The 20,449-nt window shown below is 45.5% G+C and overlaps 2 protein-coding genes across 15 annotated transcripts; one reads left to right on the top strand and one right to left on the bottom strand.

Moving 5' to 3' along the window:
• Window positions 1–921: 921 nt before the first annotated feature.
• On the top strand, window positions 922–9,092 carry LOC118288724 (NACHT, LRR and PYD domains-containing protein 12). Of its 6 annotated transcripts, none has more exons than XM_035615153.2 (10): window positions 922–1,073; window positions 1,881–2,285; window positions 2,377–2,415; window positions 3,897–5,766; window positions 5,839–6,042; window positions 6,378–6,551; window positions 7,218–7,391; window positions 7,500–7,673; window positions 7,829–7,875; window positions 7,985–9,092. In XM_035615153.2, exons 2-10 carry the CDS (start codon window positions 1,973–1,975, stop codon window positions 8,548–8,550), a joined length of 3,561 nt encoding a protein of 1,186 aa, XP_035471046.2. In that variant the 5' UTR covers window positions 922–1,073; window positions 1,881–1,972; the 3' UTR covers window positions 8,551–9,092. The 6 variants fall into 6 exon arrangements, with proteins under 6 accessions (XP_035471046.2, XP_035471048.2, XP_035471043.2 ...); XM_035615155.2 differs by having other exon boundaries at window positions 2,374–2,415; window positions 5,869–6,042; XM_035615150.2 differs by having other exon boundaries at window positions 2,374–2,415.
• Window positions 9,093–9,248: 156 nt separating this feature from the next.
• LOC118288725 lies at window positions 9,249–20,085 on the bottom strand. 9 transcript variants are annotated; one of them, XR_007029877.1, is made up of 6 exons: window positions 12,362–12,376; window positions 11,788–11,882; window positions 10,983–11,094; window positions 10,172–10,288; window positions 9,707–9,987; window positions 9,249–9,584 (listed from the first exon to the last, which is right to left on the bottom strand). XR_007029877.1 is itself a non-coding variant. In XM_047328093.1 (5 exons), the coding sequence occupies exons 2-5, from the start codon at window positions 19,425–19,427 to the stop codon at window positions 9,295–9,297; spliced, it is 855 nt and encodes a 284-aa protein (XP_047184049.1). In that variant the 5' UTR covers window positions 19,428–19,508; window positions 19,942–20,085; the 3' UTR covers window positions 9,249–9,294. The 9 variants fall into 9 exon arrangements, 6 of the variants coding, with proteins under 6 accessions (XP_047184049.1, XP_047184052.1, XP_047184050.1 ...); XR_007029876.1 differs by lacking the exon at window positions 12,362–12,376 and adding an exon at window positions 12,131–12,148; XR_007029875.1 differs by lacking the exon at window positions 12,362–12,376 and having other exon boundaries at window positions 11,788–11,933.
• Window positions 20,086–20,449: the final 364 nt, after the last annotated feature.

The raw sequence follows: 20,449 nt of genomic DNA, 5'->3' as shown, positions 1-20,449 counted from the left end.
CTGTGGTGAAGAAAAAAACTGGTTCCCCCACAGATGCACCAACAAGCTGCATTGCTCAGCTGCAGAGCAGGGTGCAGTGTCTGTTCTTAAAATAGAAGGCGTGTTTTAAAGGAAAGAACATGGTTCAGTCAGTGGCTGACATGCACATTATCAGATGTATAGTATGCCTATATATATATATATATGTTACTATTCAATTTCTACATATGACAGTTAGGTACTTTATTGAACCCAAGCTGGGAAATTCTACTTCAGACAGTGGAAATTGGCAGAAGATGTTGTGGTCAAACTAAAAGCAAATGGCTTTTTTAAACCGCCTGAGCTATGGCACTACCATATACTTTATGTTTTCTATCGTGAAAACATATTCCGCTTTTTTTGATAAGCTATTAAAAGGCTATTGGACCTTTTTTAGGTCTTATTGGCCAGTTTCATATGTCCAGCTACAGAGTCAGCAGAAAGAGACCTTTCCAGCCTGCCTGTAAGGACTGTGGCAAAGAGGCACGGCCCAAATGCAGGACACAGATGTCATATTTAATTAAATAAAAATACAAAACAGACTTACTGTGTCTGAAGTAAAACAAAAGCAAAATGCATCCAAGGGTGTCCACTAGGAGAAAAAGACAAAAAAAATCACAGGGGCAGGAGACACAAGAGACGTAAAGACACCGAACACAAGAGAGAGGAGAACAGGAAGTGAAGCAACACGAGGAAGGAAACTACAAAGTAAAACAGGAAATAGCAAACTAAACACAATGAATTCAGGGAGAATTGGACGCCTGGCCAATAAATGCTAATGAAGTCTGACCTATCACGGTGTGTGTGGGCCTCCTGGGCCAAAAATGCCAGGGCGGATTTTTTGTCCCAGTCCAGCCCTGGGCAGTAACATGACATTATACCCATTTTAAGGAACTGGTAGAGAAATTTTGTGGTGCAGTGCACAGTTAAGTTCCTTTTTGACAAACCTCCACTCTTGTGAAATAGTGTTTTGTTTTGGGGAAGAGAACACATATTTTCACTCTGAGATACAAATCACAAACGAGAGTTCTCGAGGCAAAAGCTCTGTCAAGAGGGTACGTGATTGTTTTTTACATTTGCTTAACTGTAGATCCTGTATGATGAGAAATATTTTTGAAAACCTGTATTCCCAATAAATTCTTCGAAAATGAATGGTTTGTCAAAGGACTAATGATGTCTCAGGTCTACACCTGTTTTGTTGTCCACCTCTTTGAAAGAGAGCAGAAGTGAGGGAGAAAGATAAAATGGGAGGAAAACATGGACTTTCAGCAGCAGGACACTGAAAGTAACAAAGGATATTGTTTTGTTCTATCACTTCAGCTACAGTACACGTACGGATATTTATAATGGAAAGAATGTTCGCAACATAAATAGGAAGATTGACTCTTAACTTGAGATGCGACTGAATCTCTACTGTAAAGCTTTCTGTTGCTGACAAATCCTGACCTTTTACTGGAGGAAGCAAACAAGAAAGATTTATTATGATATATGGTTTTATTCCAGGCTTTTTAAAGTGACTGGTGCTGCTGGCTACTGCTCAACCTTCCAGTATTGGACTTTAACCATTCATGAATGAATCCCTGTTAAGGTTTTTAAATAAAACAGCACAACTGCGCAGTCCCAACTTCACCAGAATTTGGGTTAGGGTTATCTATCTATCTATCTATCTATCTATCTATCTATCTATCAGGAAGAGCTATGCACTTAACGCAATGTAGTTCTAATACGACTGGTTGTGGTTAATATGAGGTAACTCCAGTTACTAGCAGCCCTGTGCAGTCAAAAAAGGAACAAAAGGAACACTCTTCTGCTCTGATGTTACTGAGGAAATGTGGAAATTGCCAATTATGTGTGTTTCCCAGGGACTATGAAGTATACAAATTGCAGAGCAGCCAAATAGGTCAGTCAGTCACCTTCTAGACTGTGCCTTTCCAATGCCACTCTTCCAGTCACGATGACCTCGCTCAAGGAGACGCTGTGGCTAACGCTGGAGGATTTGAGGGCTGAGGAGTTCAAGCAGTTGAAATGGCACCTCCAGCAGGCGGACATCATGCACACGATCGTCCCACATGGCGAGGCCTATCGAGCCATCCCCACCACCAGGCTGGAGAAGGCCGACAGGCAAGACACCGTTGATCAGATGGTGCAGATCTACAACCTCCGTGGCGCTCTGGAGGTGACCAGAGGGGTTTTAATCAAGATCAACAGAAATGATCTTGTGCAGCAATTACCAAACATCACCGCAACATCAAAAGCTGCGTGGGAAGGTAAAACCAGATAATGTGTAATATCTGTTCACTTATTGATGTTCAAGCTCCTGAAATGTCCCTCTCTTCCTTTCTGTGTCTCTCGCAGTAGATGTTGGTGATGTGGGGATTAGTTCAGAAAACAGAAGAGGTACGATTATGGATGTTTCTGTTTGTTTCACTCGGTTAACGCTGAGGCCAGCTCTTACATTTTTGTTGCTTCATTCACATTTGGCAAGTACCTCAGAATGACTTGGTTCGGGGGGCTTTTAGGCTGTGTCTGAGACAAAAACTGTCACTGTCAGAATTTTGAATGATACCCCGCAAACGTGAGTTGTTTTTAATGTCCCAAGTGTCAATAAGTGTTTGTCAGATGATCAGGCGGCATCTGAAACCCCTAATTTGATGGTGGAATTACGGGGGCTGCTCACCACAATTGTTCTAGCCATACTAATGGCATGGCCACATGAATGAAAAGTGCTTGTCTGTCTGTTGGACAGTAAATTTGAAATAACTCAACAACTATTTACCTGATTGCCATGACCTTTCGTGCCTCCATGATCCCCAGAGGATGAACCCCAATATTTCATACATTTTCACACCTTCCAGATGGTTTGGAACAAAATGTTGTTGACATATTCACGGTCCTCGGTGTGTCCTCAAGACATCCTTTAGTGTTCCCCCTACTGGCAGGTTAACATTTGTGTAGTCCACTGAAGGGTTTGTCATGACGTTTGGAACAGATGTTCATGTCCCCAGGATGACTTGGCAGGCTTGGCATCATCCAAAAGGGCGTTGAACCAGGGGCTACGGGACTTGGTTGTACAAGTCCAGTGATGAATGAGATGCTTGGCATCAGCATGTTAACCGTGTCATTGTAAGCATGTTAGCAATTAGGTCAGAGGACTGTTGTGCTGTTCCCAGGCACAAGCTCAAGAGCCACTAGCATGGCCGTAGTCTCACGTTGTAACTTTCCAGCGAAAGGTCAGGCGCTGCCACTTGACGTTGCGATCAGGTTTTTTTGTGGAAAGATATGAAATTTGGAAAAGTTTGAACTTCTCAAGCTCTTTCTTCAATTACTCTTCACACAAGTACATTCATTACTCGTGTTTTTACCAAGTGCAGCACCATGGGGGCCTTCAAGAAGAGACTGTCTGAATGAAGTTTAATAACTAAGTTCGGGAACAGGGACCACGCCTCAAATACACCTCATTTCCGCACAGAAAGTACTAAAAATCCCTTGTTCCGTTTCCTCACTCTTTGACTCACTTCTCACGTCATTTCATCCCTCGCTTCATTCGACCCTTCGTCATTTGGTCCCACGATACTTTCGACCCTTCTTGATCCAAATACTGAAGCATATGGTTCAAAAACATGAAGTTTATTGTCTTAAATTATTGATTTGATCGTTCAGTTTGTAGAATAACACTGGCGACAGTAAGGATGCGATCAACTAAAAGGGGAATTCTCTTGGATGTCTGTTGGATTTGTTGAAACTAAGAAAAACACTTGTGGTTTTACAGTTGTGTCCATTGGATTGGGTCGGGACACACTTTGTTATAATATATATATATTATTATTATTGGTGTTGGTATTGTTATTATTGTATAAATTTTACCTTGTACTACACAGATTTGATGGTGCCAGTACCAAAGCCTCCACAACCAATCACATCGTACCAAAAGATGCTCCAGTCTAATCTTCAGAACCGGTTTATATGTGTACACGAAGGACTGTCTGATATGGAGGATAAAAAACTGCTGGATGATATCTATACAGAGCTCTACATCACAGATGGAGGCAACATGCAAATTAACAGGCAACATGAGGTCAGGCAGATTGAGATGGCAGCAAGGCAGCCAGCTAAAATAGAGATATCAGTCAAACCCAGTGACATCTTCAAACACCCGTCCGGAAAATACAGGCCCATAAGGACAGTGCTGACCAATGGGATTGCAGGGATCGGGAAAACCTTTCTTGTGCAAAAGTTCATCCTCGATTGGGCTGAAGGAAGAAACAATCAGGATGTGCATCTCATATTCCCCTTCACCTTCCGCCAGCTCAATCTACTGAAGGGAAAAAGGTTTTGTCTTGCCAAACTCATTCACAAATGTATCAGGGAAACCAAAGACATCACAGAGGACGCTCTTAATTACATTTTCACAACTTTACAGACATCTGGAAACACCAACTACGACAAGAGCAAATTTAAACTTCTCTTTGTGTTGGACGGACTAGATGAGAACCGTCTTCAACTCGACTTCACTGCCAAGGAAACAAAGGTTCTTGATGTGACAAATTCGACAGGGGTGGAAGGACTTCTGATGAACCTCATTAAAGGGACTCTGCTTCCGTCTTCGCGCCTCTGGATAACCACACGACCTGCAGCAGCCAATCAGATCTCCCTAGAGTTAGTTGACATGGTATCAGAGGTGAGAGGCTTCACCGACCCACAGAAGGAGGAGTATTTCACCAAGAAATTCAGCCATCACGGGCATGCTGATAGAATCATCTCCCACATCAGGGCGTCACGGAGCCTTTACATCATGTGCTACATTCCGGTCTTCTGCTGGATCACAGCTACAGTGCTGCAGGACGTGTTGCAAACCAGCGAGGGAGTAGAGCTGCCAAAGACCCTGACTGAGATGTACACGGAATTCCTTGCTTTTCAGATGAAGCAGACAAAAGAGAAATACGGCACAAAAAAGTGCATTCGCTACATTGAGTCACTTGCAAAGCTGGCTTTCCACCAGCTGGAGAAAGGAAACATAATCTTCTACGAGGAGGACCTAAAACATAGCGGCATTGATCTCAGCGAAGCCTCCATGTACTCTGGGGTGTTCACGCAGATCTTTAAGAGGGAGCGCTGGAGGAAGAAGGACAAGGAAAAGGGCAGAATGTTCAGTTTTGTCCATCTGAGCATTCAGGAGTTTCTGGCTGCTTTTTATGTGCAGCTCTCGCTCGTCAACGGCAGCAAAAACGTGATGGCGGAATCACAGGCGGTCTCCAGAAATCTGGGGGGGTTTTTCTGCAAAACATCTGCAACCGAGGTCCACAGGAGTGCCATCGACAAGGCCTTGGCGAGTCCCGAGGGTCACCTGGACTTGTTCCTCCGTTTCCTGTTGGGCCTGTCATTGCAGACCAACAAAGACCTCCTGGCAGACCTGCTTGGACGGAAACCAATGAGCCCAAGCAGTAATCAGGAGACAATCCAGTACATTAAAGAGAAGATTGAGCAGGATCTGTCTCCAGAGAGAAGCATCAACCTGTTCCACTGTCTGAATGAGCTGAATGACCACTCGCTAGTGGAGGATATTCAAGACTACATCAGTTCGGGATGTATCTTTCAAAGATATCTCACTCCTGCCCAGTGGTCAGGGCTGGTCTTCATCCTTCTGTCATCAGAAAAAAAGCATGACGTGTTTGACCTCAAGAAATACTCTGCCTCGCATGGCGGTCTCCTGAGGCTGCTGCCGGTGTTTCAAGACTCCACAACATACCTGTAGGTGGACATAGAAAAATTATTAACAATTGTTTTTAAATATTTTATTGGTCAAGTTTTTTTTCCCCAAAGGTGGTGTCCTCCTCTGTTTGTCTCATTCAGGCTGAGTGGCTGTAACCTGTCAGACACCAGCTTCAAAGCCCTGGTCTCGGTCCTGACCTCGGAACAGTCGAAGGTGAGAGAGCTGGACCTGAGCAGCAACAACCCCGACGATGTTGGAGTGACGGCGCTCTCCGCCGCCCTGGAGAATCCATGCTGCAGAGTGGAATCGCTCAGGTCACTTCATTTCCCCCTCTGCTGTCACGTCTGTTAGCTGCGTTTTTTTTCTTCTTCTCTTTTTCGGATGTGGCAGTTTTACATTCAAACTATGAACAGAGCATGCGTATGGCAGCAAGATTCAGCCATCGTTGTTGTGTAATTCTATATTGTCAACAAATCCCATGAAAACACCAAGAATATGCTTTAATCTTCTACCCAGCTAAAGTCTAAATGCGAATTTGTAAAATGCGCTATATAAAAAAAACAACCTGAAAAAAAACCTAAGATGAAATGAAATACAATGAAAGATTAACATGTATGTATATGTTTGTTTGTTTTTTACCTTCCTTCAGGTTAAGTGCCTGCAACCTCTCGGAGGGGAACTGTGACTCTCTGGCCTCAGTCCTCGGGTCTGGGTCCTCCAATCTGCGAGAGCTGGACCTGGGTGACAACAACTTGCAGGATTCCGGAGTGAAGCTTCTCGCTGCCGGACTTGAGAGTCCGCACTGCACGTTGGAATCGCTCCGGTGAGAATCCAGTGCTGTGAAGAAGAAAAAAAAAATCAAGTTCAACACCTACTCTGCTCTACTTGACTTGAACTCAACCCCCCTTAGCCAAGGTCTACACTACATTGTAGAACAAATGTAGTTTAGTTATTTTGCAGAGCCCGTGCTGCACATTTTAATGTTGCATTTAGAGAACAGCAAACAGCCAACACCAACAGGGTTGGTATTGTAGATAAGGTGGTTCATTCACTTATCCCCCTTTCGTGTAGAAGAGAACGCTCCAACCCAGTGACTCATAGAGCAACAGAGGAGTCAGTGTGTCATGAATGGAGTATATAGTATAAAGACCTGTTGTGATAATACTCAGAGAATTTATATTCAAACTTACTTGATGACTTAAATTTCTGTTCAGGGTTACCTTCAATTTTCTTCTGTCATCTGAGTAAAATTAAACTTCCAAATCGTAACCTCAGGAACCAATCACCGCCTCTGGTGGTTGCACTCAACGAGTCGCAGCGCCCCAGCAAAGTATAAAAATGCTCAAATGTATGTATGTACTCGCATGCTGTGCTATCATTATTAATAATACATCTACCAGAAAATGCAACGCACGGTCAAATGCGGAGGGCAACAGCAACGTTTAGATGCGGGAGGAAACATTTTCATCTGTTTCCATGTTCTGTAAAGGCTGAACTTGTGCAAGCTGTCCTCGGTGAGCTGTGAAGCTCTGGCCTCGGTCCTCAGCTCACGGTCATCTTGCCTGAGGCAGCTGGACCTGAGTAACAATGACCTGCTGGATTCAGGAGTTAAACTGCTCGCTGCCGGACTGGCGAATCCACGATGCCGACTGGAAACACTCAGGTGAGAATCCCTCAATTAGTTTGAGGTAGTGAGAAAAAAAATAATAATAATAATTCACATCCCTGTTTGTGTGTGTGTGTGTGTGTGTGTGTGTGCGCGTGTGTGTAGGCTGTCAGGCTGTCTGGTCACAGAGGAAGGCTGTGCTTCTCTGGCCTCAGCTCTGAGCTCCAACCCCTCCCATCTGAGGGAGCTGGACCTGAGCTACAATCATCCGGGGGTCTCGGGAGCGGCGCCCCTGTCCGCCGGACTGGACGACCCACGGTGGAGGCTGGACACTCTGAAGTATGGAGAGCAAGCCGCTGGGAAAGCTGACAGGTCGCACACAATGTCCCTGTCATGGCGTTGGGTTAAGGGATACAAAATTGGGTTCATGGGAAATCTTTCAAAGTTAAAGTAATAAATTGCTTCAATCCTGATCTTCTTTTCTTTTGTTTAAGGGTCGACCCCAGCGGAGTGTGCTGGTTGAAATCTGGTCTGAGGAAGTGTGAGTGTCTACTTAGTTCTTGAATGTGACATGTTGATTCCAACGAAAAAGAAACCGTGCCATACAAAACACTTGCTGCCCGTGCTGTGACCCGTTCTTTTTCCGCCAGATGCCGGTGAACTCACACTGGACCTGAACACCGCGCACAGGGACCTCGTGCTGTCCGACGGGAACAGGAGCGTGACCAAGGGCGACGACGAGCAGCCGTATCCAGATGGCCCCGAGAGATTTTGCGACGTGTTTCAGTTGCTGTGCAGAGAGGGTCTCACCGGTCGCCACTACTGGGAGGTGGAGTGGAAAGGACGGGTTTGGATCGGTGCGGCCTACAGCGGAATCAGCAGGAGTGGAAAGGCTGTCCACTGCCTACTCGGAGGGAATGAAAAGTCCTGGTGCCTCGAGTGCACGGATGATGCGTACTATTCTTGGCACAATAAAAGTATAACAAGCATATGGTTCCACCCCCTCGACACCACCAGAGTGGCGGCGTATCTGGACTGGCCCGCGGGCACCCTGTCCTTCTACAGACTCTCCTCTGATACTGTGACTCACCTCTACACCTTCTACTCCACGTTCGACGAGCCTGTCTACCCCGGGTTCTGGATTGGGTTGAATTGCTCAGCGACTCTGTGCCAGATGGAGGAGGAGGCGGAGGAGGAGGAGTTGTCGCCTGTTTGAAGAAACAGGGTGTTATTGGGTGTTATCTGTCGGGAACGTGCCATCGTACGTCTGCAGCTCGTCCAGAGCGCCTACCAGAATTCCCCCACGCTACACCGTGCACTGGTACGCGCCTACCGCGCTGCCAATGGCTCAGGCCCGTCCTCCATCCAGAACATGGTCAAACGTCAGAGAACAGGCCGCCCACTCCGCTCTGCTACAGCCAAGCGGCTTGCCACTCCCTCACTGCGAGGGGGCGGGCGGCCACCGCTCAACTGAATCCCCCTTCTGTTGTCTGTCCAGATGTTGCCCCTGCAGCCGAGTGAATCCAAAAGGATTGATGATGAATATGTGCAGAGGATAAGGAATATCAGAGCAGCAGCCACTTACACGGAGTAAAAGACTGTGTGAGAAGGCGCATTGGCTTATAGAAAGAAAATAACTGCTCCAAACTTCGACGTTGTTTGTGTTTGTTGTGGCAGGAATTCCCCAAATTGTTCTCATTACATTAATGAACACAAACAGAACAGATAGAAGAGTGTCTGAAGAGACAGGTGTGTCAGGTAGAGCAGAGCGTGTAGCTCTGTGATTGGTTGAAACATCAGACTCAGCTAGCCTCGGTTTCGCCAAGGGAGGCAAAGCCATTTCAGCCTCCACTTGGTGGCTTAGACCACACCAACGGAAGTGCACTATATTTATTCAATTAATACACAGAATCGTAAACTAAATGGTGTTTTATTATCATCGCTTTTTTTTTTTTCCCCCTCACAAATTTCTGAGGAGCCGCTGCCTCCCCCCCGATGAGCCGCGGCTGTCTGATTTTAGGCTTCGGCTCTCAGCTCTCGTGTTCGGGGGCCACTGGTTTAGGTTCTGGTTCCAGGGAAGTGTCAATGTCATAATGGGGAGGGGAGGCTCCAGCCCCGTATGAGACGCCCACATGCACGTGGCCGCCATCGTCCGTTGTGGCTGCAAACGCTGGGCGGGCCAGTCTCTCCCACAGCTTCTCTTTGATTTGACGCCCGAGGTGTAAACTGTATGGAGGCACCCGGCCATTCCTGAAGAGCAGAGGACACCAAAAAATAAGTAGATGCAATGGCTATAAACTGAGATCCGAACAATTTGACAAGTGTGATGGAGATCTGATTGAAAAGGCGGATGATATTTGACGCGAACGCACCTCAGGACATCGTCCACCGCTTCATGGTAGATCTGCTGGTACTCTTCCACCGAGTGCTTGTGAACCAGTAAAGGCTCATCGGGGTTGACAGCAGTGCAGGTCAGCTGGTCTTCAGCGCTGGGGGGCCGACGCGAGGCCACTGGCAGGTCAGCCGCTGGGACTGGAGACCGAGACCTCTGGAAAACAAAGGCCTTCACCGCGGACGGAGCGGTGGGCGTGGACGGACGGCGCCTCCTCCTCTGGTGCAGGAAGGCCGAGTGCTGGGGGCTCCGGGTGACACTCTGCACCATGGGGACAGTGGGCGACGCATGAGAAGTGGGCCGGCCTCAGGAAAAACATGTCAACAAGGAAGCTTCGCAATTTCACAACAGAAGGACAAGTTTTTACAAAGAGTTTGATTTCTTTCTAAATAGAAACATCAGTGAAATTCTTTGTTTTTTGGATTTTTTGATCCAAACGTCCGACCTGGTTGTTTGTGCAGCATGGCCGGTTGCCGAAGGGTCGGTGCTCCCCTGCAGCGTCTGCCCGGCCCGCAGAGACTCTCCTCTTCGAGTGCTCTTTGAGGTGGATGGGCACATAACACTGCAACGACACACACCCGTTAGGACGAGGCCCTACAGTTCGACAAGTTCTACATTTGAATGTCAAAATTGCAGATGCGTCTTCAACATCTAGTTTAACACAGGGAACCGCCGGCCGCCCCCTCCCCTCACTCTAGGACATTGCAAACACCCGCTACCTCTCCAAAGCAAAAAAACAAGACTGGCCACCATCTGTTCGACCCCTACACGTCCGTCGGGACACCAACCACCACACTAATGAACAGTTTCTTCCCCAAAGCCGTCCGCACTATAAATCCACACACACACACACACACACACACACAATCACTCTGCTCCCCGTATGTCACATTTCATTACATTCTATTAGTGTGCTTACGTTCATTGTTACTAATCTTTGCAATATTATATTGTTATTATCATTAAGATCTGTGCAATTAATGTGTTACTTATCACGACCTACCTGCCCTCGTTTTCTGATGAATGCTGGAAATACGACGCAGAATGTGGTTGACTGTGTAAAAGTGTGTGTACTTTTTATGTTACGTGCGAGTGTGTGCAATAGGCTACCGTTTCTTTAAGCACCGCCAGGAGGGGCATTAGTTCGTCGTATTCATTGTAATATAAATGACAATAAAGGCTTCTCATCTCATGGACTCACACCTGAACTTCAACAGCCACATTAAAACGATATAACAAAGTCAGCCTACTATCACCTGAAGAATATTTTAAGGATTAAAGGACTTATGTCTCAGCAGGATTTGGAAATGCACTCATCTTCAGCCGACGCGACTACTGTAACAGTGTCCTCACAGGTCTCCTGGCTTCCTGTTGGTCAGAGAATTGACTTCAAAATACTACCGTTGGTTTACAAAGCTCTGAACGGTTTAGGGCCAAAAATACATTTCTGATCTCCTGCTTTGCTACGAACCATCCAGACAGGACATCTGCAGGACATCTGCAACTCTCAGCTCTTTTAAATCAAGACTGAAGACTTTTCTGTTTGCCGCTGCCTTCCAGTAAATAGACTATCTATGCATTTCTTGTACTGCACTGTAACTTTCATCACCTGTCTTATTCTACTTTAACATGTTTTTAATTTATCTTTTTGATGATTGTATTTTAATGTGATTTCATCTGTTTCTCTAATGCTTTTAATGTTTTATGTAAAGCACTTTGAATTGCCTTGTTATCGAAATGTGCCATACAAATAAACTTGCCTTATCTCATATCTTATAAACTTTAAGTTGTTTTTAGTGGCCACACTCAAACTCACAATATTACTTTATCCTAACTGTAAGCTAAATGATAATAAAAACAAAACTGTGATACTGAATGTTTTATGATACTGTAAAGGGTGAGATGAATGATTTTATTAATTCATCTATGAATCCAGGTTCACTTCAACATATTTTCTGAGTTCTTAACTGAGCCTGGTGGCAATGCTTCAGAGCTTCAGAGTCCTGAAAGTCTCTACACGGTGGAATACACAGAAAACACTTCAAAGTGTCCAAATCTCACATTTTCCATGATGGAAGTTTGGTGAGTCGCAGTCGTCGGTGTGACTGAGGTTTTACTTGTTGTCTGGGCCCAGGCGTCCTCAGTGAGAGTGATATCTTTAAAGAAAAATATATTTTCCTCAAATAGTAGTCAAATATGAACGATTGCGACAAACAGGGCAACCATAGAAGGGAATGACGGAATGACATATGCTTTCATGGTCACATCTTCCCTTTGAGATCAAAGCTTCATCAAAGACCTGAGCTCGAGTCCACATCACACGTGATGAAGGTGGACAGATGAAAATGAAAAAACATTTTTAGACGGGAATAAACATTTTTTAAAAACCCTCAAACATTCCAACCTGTTTTCTCAAACGATATCTCAGGTTTGCCAAAGAGCACCAGGGTCGCAGTTTGCGCCTTTTGCGCACGTGGCACATATGCGATATCTTCATCAAGCATTTAAATCTGTGCACGGTGACAGACTAATTTGTCATAATTCATTCGAAATGGTGTACTGTGTGTGTTTGTCTTCCAGCATTCGATACAGCATTCCACAGAGGTGCATACAAAAGGATGTCACACATGCTCACCACCACTAGATGGCGGCGTGGCCCCAACAAATCTGTAAAGTGCCCTTAAAATCTGTAAAGGGCCCCTATGTTGTTTCTAATGGAAGCAAACAGCATTTTCATCCTCTTAAAATCCTTAGAAACATAAGAAAAAATGTTTTTCTCCTTTGTATAAAGTTTTCATTAGTAATTATAAATCAAAGACAGACACACACACACACACACACACACACACACACACACACACACACACACACACACACACACACACACACACACACACACAACAACTTCAGTCACAGCTGTGCCGACTTACTGAGAATGTCGTGTGAGCTACATACAGAGTTTGCCTCCCATTCCTTTTCCACGTCCAGGTAACGTTATTTCATCCCGCTAATTATATTAGAAAAAATTTGAAGCGGCACCCACAGTTATTATTTTGAGGAGTAACATAGGGATCAAAGTAGTACGTGTATATTATGGTGATAAACCCGTGGAGAATTATCAGTCGACTCCACAGCTCCATGTGGTCGGGGGGGAGTGCAGGGAAAGGACCCACATGCAACAGGAATTTAATTTTAAAAAACAGGCTCACAGTCTCTGCAGATCAGGCAGGTAAAAGAAAGCTGGAATCGAAACTAAAAAAATCTAAATCAGGAAAACAATTCAGTGCGGCCGGGATATATAATGTGACGCGCCATGAACGAACGTAAACGATTCAATCCAAAGTAGAAGAAGAAGAAGAGTATTAATATGACCCAGAAGGGACGCACGTCATCATGTCAGTTACTGTTACATATGAATCATTTACATCTGATGTCACATGGTGGTAAAACTGCAATAAGGGTCATAAAAGTTAAAGGATGGGACAAGGAACTACCAAACTAAAAAGTCAAAAATTACATTTTAAATAAATTTGCTATAATTTTACGTAGATCTAACCACACAAAGTGTTACTTTTTCCAGTAAGTTTGGTTTTAATTTATTATTTAACTCAAAGTGAAACATCCTAATTGAGAGCTGAGACTGACTTGTGATTGGTCGAGCATGTGTTTGGGCGGGACCTCGACACCACAGCTCCACTCCATGATCAGTACTGTGCAGACTCTTGCTCCGAATTGCATCATCAGCACAAGGCGGCAGCACCCGTGCCAGCACGGGACGTGGCATCCATCTCTGTATGCAGTTTGTATGGTCCGGGCCTGCAAACTCCACTTGCCACAGCATGCAACATATTTTAGTTAAAAAGCTCTGAATTATCGTAATATTCTACCCGTTGAACATCAAGACTGCAGGAGAACAAAGCCGGCGACTTGGCTGTGAACATAGAGGAGCAATTAGCAACATTGCCAGATACTTTTCTCTGCAGTGTGTGTGTGTAAAACATACCGTGTGCACAACATGTTTACTCCATACCCCCCCCCCCCCCCCCCCCCTCCCCACCGTCTCTTCGTCGCTCACTCACCGGTCTTCCCCCGTCTCCCTTTCCTCACTGTTGATACAGCTGTGCGCATCTCAAATGTTCCAGACACAGCCGACCTGTCCACCTCCACATACCTCATGGTTCTCAGATAAATTCACGCAGGGCCTTTGCGAATATGACCAGGTAAACACAATCAATCAAACGGCGCCACGCCGGATTTTCAAATTCATTCATAATGTTAATTATAGTGACAGCATGTAGAGGAGCACGTGTTCACCTAACAGTCGTCGGGCTAATGCAAATGCCATCAGTTAGCATGGGGTTGATCCGGATACACTGCAGGACATGAACTGGAGCGTTTCGTGTGTGTGGGTCTCTCACAGAACTAATGAGACGAGAAGATTGGGGCCAGGCCGCTTCGTAAAACGTCAAACGGTTCCTTTAACTCTCGATGTTCATGAGGTTGTCTATTGGGAAGATTGTAAAAATGGAAGCTTCATGAAGTCAGGGGGGAAAAATGTGCCTAATCACTTGTTCATTAAGGTTCCCGACACTCTTTCTGCGGAAGCAACACTGTGAACAGTAACGAGTGCAGTCGGCAAACACGAACCACACACTCGTTTCATGGAAGTGAATGGATGGAGAAATTATCTGCATGTATCTCTCCTGACACAAATTCAGTGTGCCCGTTAATACATCACAGCTACAATTATTGCGCCAGTGTCTCAATCGGATTAATACCGGTTTCTGTCCAACAACCCATTGGATTTGGATTCCGCGCATACATGCACATGCACATGCATTGCATTGCATGCAAGCTTACACATGTGACCCATTGCACAGAAGCACATGCTAAGACTCACTCTCACTCTCTCTCTTTCTCTCTCTCTCTCTCGCTCACACACACACTCGCTCACACACACACACACACACACACGCACGCACGCACGCACGCACGCACACACGCACGCACGCACGCACGCACGCACGAAAATGCCCTCACACACACATTCGCACGCACTGCGTTCATGTCTCTATCTCCTAAGCCCACAGCGCAAGCAAAGATCTGTGCAGCAAATGATTGAGGGATCTAATTATGAAGTGGTGGAAAACATGCAGTCACGTTTACGGCCAGTGTTTACAACCTGGAGTGGTGCTGCTCAACAGGAGGCGTCTGTAGCCAAGACCTGTAACATATGGAGCAAATTAACACAAAGCTTCCGGGCTGATACATGTTTGCGAAGAGTACGCGCACACACATCGTCCGACACACATTGATGCACGTGTATATGCATACATAAAGTTGCACGTTGTCTTGCGGGGGCAATAACAGTTTTTGCTTCTGTTCCTGTGTTTAGTTTTTGCAACAGGCCCCCCTTTGTAATGAATCTGTAGGAACAATGCCAGATTTCTGTGGCCACTGTGGTCCGGTTTTTGTTTTTTCCTTAATCACGTCTGCTCGACTGTTGTCCTGGATTTGCCCATTTAGTCACATCGACTTCACGGACTACACTGAGGCGTAGTGGCGAGTACAGGCCGGCATTTACTATACACCCACCCCGGGGTTTGGTGTGTTACTGCATACCCGCCTACAAACAGACAGAAACACTTGTCAGTTCAAATGTTAAGAGCGAGGCCGTGAGCCGTCGAGTGATCTGAGGAGTTCTGGTGCTGGGAATTGAGCCCGGTTACATTTTTTCAACTTTTGCAACGCAAAACGTTCTAATCTTGCACTCGTGCTAGTATCTTAGAATTCAAAAATATCAACACACGAGTACGCAGTCAGTTAAGGCACACTGAACCGGCCAAGGGGTGAGGTCGAATTGTCAAAGTTGCTGCGGAAGTTTCCCAAATCTTGACGTAACCCAGAAGTATTTCATCAGCAGCCGTGATGAGAGCCGTTCGGATTCTCTAAATGCATAGGACATGTGTTTCAATGCCTCATTTCCGATCTCCTTTAACATAGGGTACACTGGACTTTCCTATGTGAGAGTAAGGACATATAGTCGCCCCAGAATGCATTGCGGCAGCGATTTTTAATGTGACGCGTCATGAACGGACGTAAACGATTCAATCCGAAGTAGAAGAAGAAGAAGAAGAGTATGAACGTGATCCAGAAGGGACACAAGTCATCATGTAAGTAACTGTTACATATGAAGCATTTATATTTATATATGCTGTATACTATATGTATGTGCTGGGAGAGAAGAAAGCTTGACCAGTGCTTGAACTCCGACAAAAAAGATGCTTGAGATGAATTTCTAGCTTCCCGTGTTTCGGTTGCTCCGTCCCCTCCCTTCTTCTGACCCTGCATGTCATTATCATGATCTAATATTATCATCACTATTATGGCGATCAACACTCAGGCTTTATTGGCCCTCTTGCTCCTGCCGAGCGGTGGAGTATTAAGGAGGACACTGGAGAAAGACTTAGAAGCAATTAGCTTTAAATGGATTAGAGAAATGTTTTTTTCAATGTGTTTGCACTTCCCACCAGGTGTGTGTGTCTTTGCTTGCCGCCCTGGGAGAAAGAGGTGGCAGCCAGAGTGATATCACTTATTTTGTTTGCCCAAAACTGCTCCCTCGGCGGTTTGCTGGGTTCAAGCTCGGATAAAAACTACAACAGTGTCCGCAGACTGCTCGCAGGAGTCACAGTGAGAAGAAAAAAGAAAGCAAAAGGCAAAGAGAGACAAAAGGATGTAATTGTACTTTTTTTTATATTGTAAAACAAAATCTTCAAAGTCTGTGTTGGGTCCCTAAAAATCAAATCAGAAGTGATAATTACAACATCTGCATGCCTGTATGAACGTGTCGCATTAAATCCACTGAACTTGAACGTAAAATCTCTCTCAGAGCTCGGAGCAGACAGACACCGAGCCAGCGCTCGAACCGAGAGCGAGGACCCCTTCAGTGACTACATCCAATGCACAGGGTCCGTAGAACGGTGGCGTCCCGGTAAATAGGGACGACGGCACATTTTGCCCGGTTGCATTCACGCTCCCCTCAGGATAAACTGTAATTATTTGGCTTATTATTAAGGAAATGACGGTTCTTTAAATGCTACTATTACTGTTTTTATTTCCCCAACATGGGGGTCTTTTGCAGCCTTCTCAATGCCACCGGCCCAGGAATGGCCACCGTGGGAATGCGGCGTCCCGGTCCCCTGTCCCCCGAGTCACAACCTCTGTCTCCTCTGAGGTCGTGACATACGAATCGCGTTCTATATATTTCCAGATTCCGTGGTTCCACATTTTATGAGAGACTGAAGCTTCATTTATCCCCAATCGGAATCATTCCGTATTATTTGTACAGACACTTTTGTGCGAATGTCTATTGCCGTTGGCGTGGCCAAACAAAGGGCGTCAAAAACATGTTCCGACCGCCTTCCTTGACATCATTTTCCAGTATGATCCGTTCATTTCAGCAATTATGTGAGTCACTTAATCATCATGGTAGAATGGTTAAACATAACCGGGGTAATGACTTGGTGATTTGGTTCTGTCAACCACGCCGCAGTCCAGCAACATTTTCGAGGGGGGTGGTCTCTGGTGTTCAGGACATAAGGAAAGATACAAAAATATATATATATTTGTAACTCCTTCATGTTGACCATACAGGCAGCCGTCTGTGTTACGGTTACTTTAAGATGAAGCTGCATTAGCAATAATACTTTCAGGAGCAACAACAGTTTGATGATCTTAAATGATGCCTATACGTATCAAACTGTACTGGACCGATACCTTTCTAAGGAGTACCTGATGTTCGAGGGACAGACTTCACAACCTAGTGTTTTTCTGCTGAATGAAAGAGCAGAAAAATTGCTGAATGGGGCTTTTTACTATCATCAACAATCTGGCTAGCAGCAAGGCAGGTCACCACACCCCTATGGTGCAAGTTGAAACTATTGGATGGACTTGCAGGAAACTTTCTACAGACATTCGTGGTACCCAGAGGATGCATTCTAATGACTTTTTGCTGATCTCCTGACTTACTCCTGCAGAAGGAGAACAAATCGGAATGATTTTGAATGTCCTTTGACTCCTTTGACCTCTAGTGCAATCACGTGATTGGCCTTTTACCACAAGGCCTTTGTGAACCACACAGGAGGACTTATAATAGCTTTATTGATCTACTGACTCTTTTTCCAGTTCCATCACCCGGTCCAAATTAGAATTAGTCCAAAATGTTGTCGCAGAATCAATCATGAGCCCAAAGCGCCTCTTTGCCTAAAAACCAGCCCCAGAGAGATGAAGACAGGTTAAGGCGACCTCAGGGTCCGCTACCAGTCGGTATCAATCTAAAAGAAAAAAACTAAATGGTGCGGACCGCACCACACAACACTGCGAGCGAGGTTTGTAAACATCACCCGTGGCCACGGGCGGCACCGCAACTCTGCGGTTTTGGCCTAGTGATGCGTGTGTTGGTCTCCCATGCCCGAGGTCGCGGGTCCGCAGCCGGCCCAGAGCAGTAGCATCACAACAACAACAACAACACCAACACCAACAAAGAGAGAGACAAGCTTTCTCCAGGATCGCTTACTGCTTTACTTCCGTTATGTCTTCATTCCATTTCCATAAGAGCACAAAGTTCTACATACGATGTTCCTTTTCTTCTCAATAGCTCCTGATTGTCCAAGGAGACTGATTGCAGCTGGTCATTCCTCAGATGGGCTACTATTAAAAAAAAACGAGCGAGTGAGGGACATCAGTCGCTGTCATTAGAACGAAGACGGAGATGCGTAAAATGTCTGATCAGCGGCGGTAGATTCGCAACGGCTGCAGTAGCATAAAGGTGCTGATGAAGGTCAACCTCACGCGGAACTGGAATAGGCAGGTATGGATGATTGACACGCTTGCCGGACATATATTTGCTCCTCTCAGACAAAAGGGTGTAATTGTTCATTCGCATATATTTTCCCGATAATGAACATTGACAATTTGACAATTGTTTTTCTTTTACAATATATGTAAACCAATGTTTGATGAGGTGAATGCTCACGTGTTTGGGGTTCGCGGTTTTCATCTCTGTCATCCTACAACACAATACAAAGTACAAAACGGGTCAGACATTGAGGTACGTGATGACTTAAATGGTAAACAGCAGTTTGTCAGTTCGCTAAAAAATGGAGGAGACGACCAGGGGGAAATGTCGACCTGATTGGCTGCTTGAAGACTCTCATTATCTGCCCGGCGTACGCATGCAGAGCTTCTCTGGTTGTGTATTGAGACATTAGTCAAGGTGTGTGTATGTGCGTGTGTGTGCATTGTTTGATCCACCTCTGTGAACTGTGCTGTAAACCCATTATATCTGCATCTGTCCCATTTCTCTTATCCCTCTTTAGCACCGAATCCCTGTGCAACAGGACGAATTGAATGTTCTGTAGAAGCTTCCTAAATTTTAACAAAGCTTCATTTCCCAACAAAGATGTTCCCATTTCACGTTTTCTCTGTTTGTCTTGTCGCGCGAAGGAACAGGTGTGAACTATTGACTGAAGCGGCAGAGAGCGATACAGAGAATTGAATTCGTGTCCAAGGCTGCTGCTGCTGCTGCTGCTGCTGCTGCTGCTGCTGCTGCTGCTGCTGCTGCTGCTGCTGCTGCGGTGAACATAACATAAAGCATGAATTTATCATGCCACTGTGCCTTTCGTACCCACCCGCAGAGTCATTCAGGAAGACAACCTGAGCTGAAAATCACACGGCACCATGGAGAAGGGGACACAACACACGTGACTGCGATCTGCTTGGACCTGCAATCGAAAATATGACAGTGACAGTTTCATTTGGTGACTGTTTGTGACTGTAAAATAATGTCGTCGTCGTCCCCCACACACACACACACACGCACACACACACGCACTCTTTTCACAGATTAGGCTACAGTGTGAATAGAATCAAATCAGCACGTCCATCCATCATAGTTAGTGGAAATCTCGTTGGCTTTGGTTTACTCACTGTCTACGCACATCACACCTGAGTCACACAAAGATAAAAAAAAATAAAAAAAGAAAGAAAAAGAAAATCTCTAGCACAGAACGTAATCACTTTGATAGCAGGGGCTGGGGGAGGCGGGGAGGGGCGAGCAGGGGGCTGGTTTTAAAAAGACAAGACGGGGACCTTCGCTCGGGAGCAACGCACAAAGTGCAGTGTACCGACAAAGCGCGTCGTCTCGGGGAGCTCTACCTTGACCTGCTCGGCCGGTAACGCGTTTGTCTGTTTTCCCCCCGGGCCACCCTTGGGGGCGACGATGGAGGCTCTGAAGTTCGTGGGCGTGCTGCTGCTGGTCGTGTTCGTGCAGGTGATCGGCGCGCTGGGGACCCCGCTCTCCGGCCAAGAGGAAGACGGGGACACCTGGACCTTGGACAACTCGCAGGTAAAAAAAAAGAAGAAAAAAGAAAAAGATTAAAAAAAACATCATCAGAAACATTTCATAATGAGGGATTTATGGATTTTTAAAAAAAATTATTATTGGTAATACAGCTAAACATATATATTTCTGCAAATTAGTAAAAGGGAGTGAAGGATAAACTTCCCGTCGCCTGGTCTATGGTGCAGTAGTCCAAACTGACTGAGACTATGAAACACTGTCTGTGGAACTTACAGTAGTTTTTCTTATGAATTTCCTCTAATATTAAGACTTCTGTGGAGAAAGTGTCCCTCCACTGTGCACCATCCGGTGGAGCCGGTGTTG

Source organism: Scophthalmus maximus, chromosome 17, assembly GCF_022379125.1.
Source record: "Scophthalmus maximus strain ysfricsl-2021 chromosome 17, ASM2237912v1, whole genome shotgun sequence".
Classification (NCBI taxonomy): Eukaryota; Metazoa; Chordata; class Actinopteri; order Pleuronectiformes; family Scophthalmidae; genus Scophthalmus; species Scophthalmus maximus.
This window is presented reverse-complemented; position numbering and strand designations above follow the sequence as displayed.